At 38.8% G+C, this 9,804-nt stretch overlaps 1 protein-coding gene across 1 annotated transcript in view; it reads left to right on the top strand.

Moving 5' to 3' along the window:
- The first annotated feature begins 1,582 nt into the window (after nt 1-1,582).
- Nucleotides 1,583-9,804, top strand: part of LOC100542789 (cytosolic phospholipase A2 epsilon-like) — a 36,523-nt gene continuing 28,301 nt past the window's right edge. The window contains exons 1-4 of the mRNA XM_085224830.1: nt 1,583-1,705; nt 4,612-4,729; nt 5,263-5,375; nt 6,651-6,767. Of these exons, the coding sequence (XP_085080956.1) occupies nt 5,280-5,375; nt 6,651-6,767 (213 nt within the window). The 5' untranslated portion in view covers nt 1,583-1,705; nt 4,612-4,729; nt 5,263-5,279. The remainder of the gene's footprint in view (nt 1,706-4,611; nt 4,730-5,262; nt 5,376-6,650; nt 6,768-9,804) is intronic.

Raw genomic sequence — 9,804 nt, 5'->3', positions numbered from 1 at the left:
CTCCTGACTCCCATCCAATCACCACTCCTGGTTCATACTTAGTAGAGATAATTTGTTCATGACTTAGGGGGATGGGGCTGGTTAATATGCTGGGCTCATCTTGCTTTTTATTTTTAAATGTATTAATTAATTGCACAGAATGCATGCAGAAGATTCTGGTGGTCAGTTCTCCTCCTGAGTCTGCACTGAAGCTTTGTATGGCTTTGTTCTTTGGAGGTTTTGTTCTGCTTCAGCTGCTAATTGGGAGTGTTTTCCTAGGGCAGTCTCTGGGCTGTACTAAGGCACTGAAGGAATTCAGGTGACGGCTACAGATGTGGGCATTTAAAAGCTCTTTTTGTTTTGTAGGCTGGGAGTGTCTTTTTAAGGAAATAGGAGTAATTTCATAAAATTATCTCCTCAAAGCGGGAAACAAACTAGAGGGGAAGATGCACTGCAAAAATTCAGGCCCATGCTGTATTATGGCTTTAACACAATACAGTAAGCATCATATTTTTCTCAATATTTTAAAAGGCAGAAGTCTTGACAGCTATGGTAATAGGAACTTCATACAATAGCACAGTGACCTCTTTAATTGTAATGAATATGTTCTCCTTCTTGTCCACGTCTAGCTTTTCCTTCTTACCTATTCATTATCTGTAGGTAAGTGAAGGTATTATCATGCAATTGCACATTTGCCCCAGCCCTTCCGATTATCACAGGGATGCATCAAGCACTGGGAAGCTTAGGGAGGTGAGTCAGTCTGTAGGATCCCAAGGAAAGTAGTGGTGGGGTTTTTGAACACCCCAAGAGGTGTGTGAGTGCTCTGACAGTCTGCTCAGGTGGGCACCACTGAGGACACAAAAGTTAGCGAGATCTTCAAGGTACTGTAGCCATGGTGTTGTGTGGTTGGCAACATAATTGAATGCTGTTCTGTAGCCTATAGAGTAATCAAACAAAAAGTTATTACAGACCATCTGAGTGAAATGAGCATTTTTTTGTGAGTGTCTATGTTGCACCGCATGAATGATAGGAAGTATCTGCCAGAGCAGATACAAAATAATTTAGATGACAGGGTAGAATTCCTTTCTGAGAACACCTGTGCCCAAACCCATCCACAATAAAGCACTACTACGTATATGCAATATCCCACTGTGTTACCAGAGTGAGTGATAAAGCTCCAGAAACCACGGGGGTCTCTTTTCTAACAGGATGGATTTCCTCATGCCCTCATCGTGGTACACTGCCCCACAGGTAGCACTGAGTGACAGCTGTGTCTTTTATACCATTGAACACTTTGAGTTCCTTCTGAAAGCCTGTTCCCTACAAGCTTCCCACCTAAGCCCACCACACCTGCAGCATTCTCTTCCACAACACCCTTCCCACTCTAATAACAATAAAAAAACTGAACCAGAACACATGATGCCATTAAATCCTGCTGCTGAGATTCTGACCATTGGGCTGCTCAGACTTTTGGACATAAGGGGTGTGAGTTCTTGCCAACTTACAGTTCTCGTTCTCTCTGGTATTAGACACTGGGAAGATCTGGTCCCTTGTTTCCTAGAAGTAAAACTTTTATTGCCAACTGATGCTTTTTGCACTTTCTTCTCTCTTCTCTTTCAGCTAATAATTTATAAATTGGTTGTAAATACACAGAATGTTTGCACCTCTCCTATTTCCTTTCCTCTGAAGAGATAATGGAGCATCTTTTGAGAATGATAATGATCAGGTATGGAGCTGCAAATTTCTACATATGGGTAATATACACTTTTAAATCTTAAGCAATTAGTCCTTACTTTAATTTTGCAATTTCTGCTCTCCAGCTGGCTCTCATCCAAAATTTTTTCAGTAAGTCTGCGCTCCAAATTCTTCTTCAAATTCAAACTTATTGGTTTGGATTACTATCTACTTTGTAAATGCATTACCTGGTTTATTTCTGAGATTTGGTTGATGATGTAGTATTCAGAGACATCAGGATCTTTGAAAGAAGATGCAGGCAAAAATTGCATGAATATGTCCTGTAATTTGAGACAAACTGAAGTGCTTTAGTCACATATGCAGAAGAGCCCATAGTACCTTAATTCCTTTTGTGGTCATTTTTAATCTATGACCCATGATCACAGCTGGTATAGGATCTGATCACAGCTGGTATAGGATCTGATGGCCTGTAACACGTACCTCGTTATGAGCATGGGAGGCATTGTCACATCCGTCACACTGTTCTTGTGATTTCCAGTTCAAGTTAATCATGTATGTAGTCTACAGAAGTGTGAAGGGTGAACAATAGTTTAGAAGAACGTGGAAACCATTTTTCTAGCTTATTCCTGGGAAACCTTCTCCAAGTATGGAAAATGTCCCAGGTTCAGTTAACTACATGTACAGAGAACTTTATCACTGTACAGGTAACCAGTGAGGACTGTACATTTGAAACATGCATAAAATGTAAGAAATCCTGTGAGGAGTGTAGGTGTCTGTTTCAATTAGGCTGCTCAAGGGCTGGTAAGGGCTGATTTTTATCTAATGTATCAGTAACAGTAACACAAAAAAAAACACAGACAAGCATTTAACTTGGAGTGCACTGGTGTGAAAAGTTATTAATGATGTCAGTTATTAATTATGATCTTCACTCAGAAAATAATACCTTTCATTATTAGAACTGTCATGTCTTGTTGCATACAAATGCTGATGCATAAATGTAGTGGATATAAAGCACCACACTTTTCTCAGTGTAATCATTATGTCCTAACAGGAATGTATTAAAGTATTATAAAGCCTTAAGAGGAATATGTTACAGAATTTTGCAACTCTGACTAAAAGCTTGTCTCAAAATTCATTTCCTAGATTTCTTCTCACCTATGAAAGAGGTCAAGATCACAGACAATAGCAGTGTCCCTACCCCCAGTGAATTTCCTCTCCTCTCCTCCCCAAATCACCTTCATTTACTGACCATAAAATGGTCTGAGACTTTGCCCTTCCTTCAGGAAGAGGATGTAGCTGAGCCGGAATGACTTCGCTCTCCAAGTTTATGCAAAAGTATATGTGTTTGAGAACTTGTAACATGCAGATCACAGCAGATGCTGCGTGGGATTCCTGCTTGCCAAAATAATCTCGGGTTCATTTTGTCTGACCTTTCTGAAGGCAAATTTTTATTGCAGCTAGGGACACTGGCTATGATCATCTGTGGTCCAGTCCAAGATGGCGATAAAAGAAACCACAAAACTACAGTTGAACATGTTAAAGTATGGGAGTTCCTCCTGGAGCTCCATTTGTCCTCAGTGTTTCTGTGCAGTCAAACATAATACAGATTTGTTTGTCAAGTCGTTCTCCAAAATGAATAGTGTGTGTAAATAAGAATCCTAAGTATGAGAGGGAATGCTAGGAACAGCAAGCACTAAAGGAAGTGAGTAGTGTGCTGTTTGCCACCATGACAATTATAGTTCATTAGTTCTTTGAGGCACTTAGGTTACCTGTCCTTATCTATCCTCAAACTGCTGAAATATATTGTGTAAATAATTGATTCCTCTTGGGGCCTCTGCTCTTCATTATAGAAATTGAGACAATCTGAATTTGTACAATCAGGTTTTGAATTAGATAACATTAGTTTAATCATTAATGACAGGCATTAATGACAGCCTTGGAGTTTTCTTCTTTTGTGATGTTTCCTGTGGAGTCAGTTGAGTGGGGGAAGAATAACTTGGTTTTGCTGAAGGCTGAACATATCCTACCAGACAGTATGCATATAACTGGGCATTACCTTGACAGATGTGAAAGTCTGTATGCTGAGTCTGTGTATCCTTCAACAGTGTTTCCTTGAGGACAGGGATTCTCAATCTTAAGAAAATCCATCACCTTTAGAGGAGTATCTGAACATCATCATTTAAGCTAATAATGGTCCTCTGAACTCAACAATCTTGGGAAACCTGGCCTGGTCTAATGACAAGTATACAACTATTTTAGTGGTGTCCTCTGTTTCAAGGTTGGGCAAGTCTTCTTTCCTGGCAGGGCCAGAAAAGAACTCTGCAGAAGAACTCTGCAGGAAGTGTTCTTCAGGATGTAGCTCAGAGTGTCTGTGACCTGAGGCCAAAAGATGCTCCTGCACTGTAAGTGTGGGCAGAGCTGCTTTTCATGCTGGAATTACTGATGCTATGACACAGCCTACTGTTACTGGAGCTGCTAGTTTGTTGTTTGTTTTCCTGTGTTTCAAGATAGTAATTTCCACTGAGTATGCCAGGAGATGTGCGTGTGCTCTTTTGTTCATTCTCATCAGTTAAATAAAATCTCTGTTATATAAAGCTAAAACACTGGATGGTATATCCCATTCACATATTTCACTGATAAAAGTTTCTGGCAGCTGTTAAGTTCAATTGCCTTTCTCTGAAAAACGTATAAAATGATCATTCTTATCTGCTTTACAAATGTTATTTTTTGTGGCTTTTTTTTTTCTTTTTTTTTTTCTAAAAATTTATTTAAGGTACTGCCAGATGCAGTTGTCCGGTGCAATGACTATAGCAAAAGGCATTGACCTTGAGATCTCTGCTAACCCTTGCAAATGTTCACTTCTTTCTCCTTGCCATCTTCGTGCAGGCAATTTGGGACAAGTTCTCCATGTCCTTCATTCACCTCCTCTTTCTACAGCCCAGCTCTGAAAAGGAAAGATCCAGCCTTCACCTTGCTTTCCTAGAAAGAAGAAATGGAAGCAGACCAGGATAAGCCAGGACCTGCTGGTTGGATAGTAATCTGTCAAGTGGTCGAGGTAGTACCTTCTGGGGAGTGGTTCCTGCAGGGTGCAGGGCTGTGCTTCTTTGTGCATCTTTACAGGAAGCGAGTTTAGGTCTGTCCAAATATATTGAGGCTCTGAATGAAGTGGATGAGTGTGTCATGGGTAGTTATTTACATACAGAGACTTTCTATAGGGCTCAGTGCCCATGCTACAGGTAGGGAAGTGCTGAGTTGGAAAAGCAGACAGTAGGGGCAATGGCTTCCTTGCTTTTTTCTCTGCTAGGTAGGACAGTGTGGGCCCACTGTGCTGCTCACTGTGCCAAAAGAGTGCAGAATCAGAGGACCAGGGGCAAGAAAAGGCTGGGAGAAGTGCCCTAGCTTCCCAGCCAGAGGAAGGTACCACATCCCTTCCAGCTGTTGTTCTTTCCCTGTAAGAGCCTTCCTCAGTGTAGTCATCCTTGGTGCTCTCTCATATCCAGCAATGGGAGGGGAGTCCTTTACTTATAGAGATGAGATGGGTGGAGCCTCAGGTCATTTTATAAAATAACTTGTCATTGACTCCTACAGGAATAAATCCTACAAACATGTCTCAGGAACTGCTGCCCGTGGAGGTGCCAGAATCACTCAGTTATGCGTATCCAGGGAAGACCACGATGCCATTGGGTACCAAAGGACTAGAGGTAAGAAATTCACTTTAAAAGTTTGTTTAAGGTCCAGTTAAGATGTGTTTGACAGAAAACAAAATCCAGCTTTATGACTGTATTTATATACATGAAACAGTACATGCTGATTGATGGGACCAGGCACTGATGTTTCTGCATAAAGAAATACTAAGGTAAAATGTTTGCTTCACGACCCTCACTGGCAAAAGTCCTTCTGCTGTCGCTGTAGCCAAAGATTTCAGCTTTACAGGCAAAATTGGAGGAGACTGACTAGCAAGGGGACAGATAGTAGAAAAAAATGAACATGGAAGGAGGCAGTGTTTAGGGGAGTGAATGAACAGACTCAGATTCACTTCCCCCAAAAAGAAAAGTTTCTGTATTTCACATTTTTTAGAAAAAAAAAAAAAGGGGGCTCATGTTTATTCCAGAATCAAACATTACTCTTGTTAAAAACCAAGTATTTCCATATCAATACCAAAATCTTGATACATTATGATTGAAGTAACAACCACTTTTTTGTTATTGTTCTTGGAAAAGAGCTATGGACAAGGTAAAGATTAGAGAGTGGGAATTAAATTTAGTTTCCACATTCCCACTTTGTTCCAAATCGTTTTTGCATTCTCTGGATCATTTCAATATTTGCATTTGATTTTAACTGTATTATATTATATATTCTTTTCTGTGCTCCTGTACTAGATGAAGGCACATCACTTCATGAAACAAACAACACAACAATTTTCTAGGAACTGTGGAACTGTCCTACAATACTGCTTTCCTAGCAAGCATTTCAAAAGGGGCTACTCTACATTTTAGAATCACTTTAAATCTTCTGTTTCCTAAAAAAAGACGGAGAAAAAAAGGAATTTTGTGTTTCAGTTTTTACGATTGCAGTGTTTCCTGCTTGAAGTGCAAAACCAGAGCAGATGTTTGGGGATCTTTTTCATCAAGGTTTAATGATCCTGAGAGGAGGAGCAGGTTGCTAGTAGATTAAATTCACAACAAAACCCACGCCTTCAGTCATGGAATAAATTTAGGCACTTTTTTGGAGTATCTTGCAACTGAAATGGCTTCTCCTTCATTGACTTTCTGAAAGGGTTACCCCTGTCTTGGATTTGGTGCCAGTGTATGCCGAACCATATGGTGGTGTGCTCATTATGCTGAGCATTGTGCCACAATGAGATATAACCAACAGCTGGTCTAGCTTGGGTTTCAGCATGAGTTACTTAAAGTAGGAGTTAATAATCTGGCCTGATAATACTGCTGTTGTTTTAATGTTATCAATTATTTCTTCAGGGTGAAGAAGACACAGATTTTTTGCATCCTTATCATAATCCTTATGATTATTCTGGAGGTGCTGGACCTCAAGAAGAAGGTGAAAGAAGTATTGAACCTGGCAAAGGTGATTTCAAGGTATTGTAAATAAGGGAATTTTGAACGAAACAGGGATGATGGTTTTGTTTTGCTGAAAGTAGAGAAGGCTCAGCTAGATAAATAATAATGGCAGCAATTTGAGTGTTACAAGGAAAACATCTTAAGATTTATTGTTTGGATAATTTTTTGTCTATGATATTTAGTACAGCCACTTGTATTTATCTTTTCCATTTAATTGGAAGTATACAGTATATCTGCATACTGTTTTTATCCCTCAGTTATTTATAAAGGAAATCCACTGTTGTATTTCCAATTCTGCAGTGATTTTCATAAATGAAATGGCCAAAAGTAAGTGATTTGTGTTCTGCTGTAATGATTTGCCAGTGCAATCTTTAGTTTAGCAGATTAGGGGAGAGTTTTGGAATACTAATCCCTGATGTTGCATGACTTCTGGACTACATCAGAGGAAAAAAAAAATGTAATGGAGAATTCTGCAAAAGAAGCAATGTTTGAATGTACTTAAACTATTTATTGTATTTGATCAATATTTTTTTGTTAGAAATTATTTATTTCAATGAAGATTCTCATTCTACTACTTTGCCATTTGTGAAATAAGTACAGAACTGTTTCCTATCTATCAGGATAAGAGAGGTTTAAGTGAAGGTATAAATCACATCTGAATTTGAGATAGATGGTTTTATGGAAATGTGCATTATCATTGATTCAGACATGTTCTACTGAAACAAAAATGAAGCTGAAAAAGGAGCTTTATCTGGAAGTTAAAGCACCATTGTAAAAGAGCAGACAGGAGTGCCTTGCAATAAGATATATATGTGTGTATGTATATATATATATGCATATATATATATATGCAGGTAATCTGAGTACAATTTAAGCATCAAGAAGTTACAGCAAATTCCCATTCCCATTTCCAGTATTTTTACTTTTCCACATACACTACACTTTTCAAAATTTGACCTTTTTATTTATCCACTACTAGGATTTGTATTAAAAATAAATCAATGTCACATAAAGATTTTTCTGTATTCTCTCAGATTATGTTCCACAAGTTTGGGAATGTCCATGCTTGCAGATATTTAGCTTACAGTCTTTATCATCTACAGGCAGTAGGGATACTGAAACTTTGAGGTATGCATTAAGGGAAGAATTTTGTAGATAGTAAAATATGCTGAGAAACAATGAATTGATGAGACTTTAGTACAATGCTTTCTACTTAATAAGTGAGAAGGAACCCAAACTCATGAAAAAGGAAAGCAGTAAGATTTGAGCTCCTGGATTATGATAACCTATGATAATTATGCACATGACAGGTGACTTCTTGTCTCCATTTCTTAATCCCACACAGTGTTATGTTTGTTTTTACATTATCTGCTCAGGACATAAGCTTAAATCAATTTTTTTTTCATAGTGGTGAGATTTTGAGGGAGCAGCTGTGGTAGTAATGGACCAAAAGAAACATGTGTATAGATAGAATCACAACCTTCTTCTATACCACTACTCTACACTGGTCTCTTATAGAAAGATGATTTTTCACATTTCAAAATTTACTGCATGTTCTTGCATCTGGGTTACACGACCACGGTTTTTCCTTCTATGATTAGAACATGACCCTCTATCCTATGTGCCTGCATGATCGTCTCTTTGTGTGAAGGGCACATGCATGCTCTTATCTTCTGCTCAGTCCTTTTCAAATGTAAATGTCACTGAAACATGAGAAGATTTAAATGAGGGTTGCCACCTGCTAAGAGGAATCGGCATGTATCTATACACCAACATGCTGATTTTTATCTATGTTAAGAAATACATGTTATTCAGGCCTGAACTGGTACTTTGTTTCGTGCAGACAGAGCCAAGTCTGGTATTGCAGGCATCAGTGCTTATATTAAAATATTTAAGGATTGCAGCAGCTCTCATATGACAATTAATTTAGAGGAAGAGAGGCGAAATAATGGGAATAAAGTTCTGAATACAGCAGGAGCCATGTCTCAAAGAGGCTAAGATACCTCATAGTTTAGGACAGTGGTACTACATTTTGCTGTTGAGCAAGGAGTCCTTCTTGCAGGGTTTATGTAATTGTGAGAACAGCAGTCCTTTAAGAAGAGGGATGGATTAAATCCTCACCTGTGTGTGAAGCAGCTCTGCCTTCTGATGGGTTTTGGAGTTGCTACCCTGAATGGGAAGGTTAGAAGGAGGTTTCAGCTGCTGCCTCTCATACAGGTGAGATTTTGCTGTGAGCACCAGCAGCACTTACTGCCACTGGCACTCCAGCATGCCTCCCACTTCAAAAATAAAGCCTTGGAAAGTCAAAGGAAGCCACTTCCCGTCAGCTCTTAGCTTTGAAATAAACTCTGTCTTACCCACATTTGGCATCAGAAACATAAAACAGCTCTGCATTAAATAAACTTCTGGATTCCTCTCAGCATCAGTAGTCATACATAGATTTTTCAGAGTGTGTTGTATGTCCTGTGGTAATGTCTGCCTTAGGATGAGACTCCACAAGTGCCTAACTGTTGTCTGATGTAAACACCCATTTTAAAGCTATCAGGAGTTATGTGAGATGAATCTCAACCTTCCGCTGGTTAACCCAATTAGTGTTTTTTTTCTCATCTTTATTCTGGTTGAGAAGAGCAAAACAAGACTAAAGGCCTGTGCCTTTTTACTGACAATCTATCTTATTCCTCTGGCTAAAATTTTACTTATGGAAATAGTTTTTTATATGTAGTTGGATTCTCTGTTTTCAAAATCAGAACAAAATCTGCTTTGGAAAATCTGCAAATATGAAAAGATGGAGAACAATGTTAACAGTACTGAAATGAATGAGAAACCAGCTTGAATTGTCAGACTGTAAATCTCTGCAGACGTCAAGATTGTAGAACTCTGAATACCTATTTTGTATTGATCAATATTTGAAATTTCCTTTGTTGGAAACATATTTCAAGTACCATATGCACACTGTTTTTCCTGGAAAGTATTCTGTGGCCTATGACTGCTATTTGTATGAGGAAGCAATGATCTGAAAGACACACAATGATCTGTGGCTTTATCTGTACTTGCC

The sequence above is a fragment of the Meleagris gallopavo genome, chromosome 5 (assembly GCF_905368555.1).
Source record: "Meleagris gallopavo chromosome 5, MGAL_WU_HG_1.1, whole genome shotgun sequence".
Lineage (NCBI taxonomy): Eukaryota > Metazoa > Chordata > Aves > Galliformes > Phasianidae > Meleagris > Meleagris gallopavo.
Note: the sequence above shows the minus strand (reverse complement) of the source record. Positions and strands in the feature narration are given on the sequence as shown.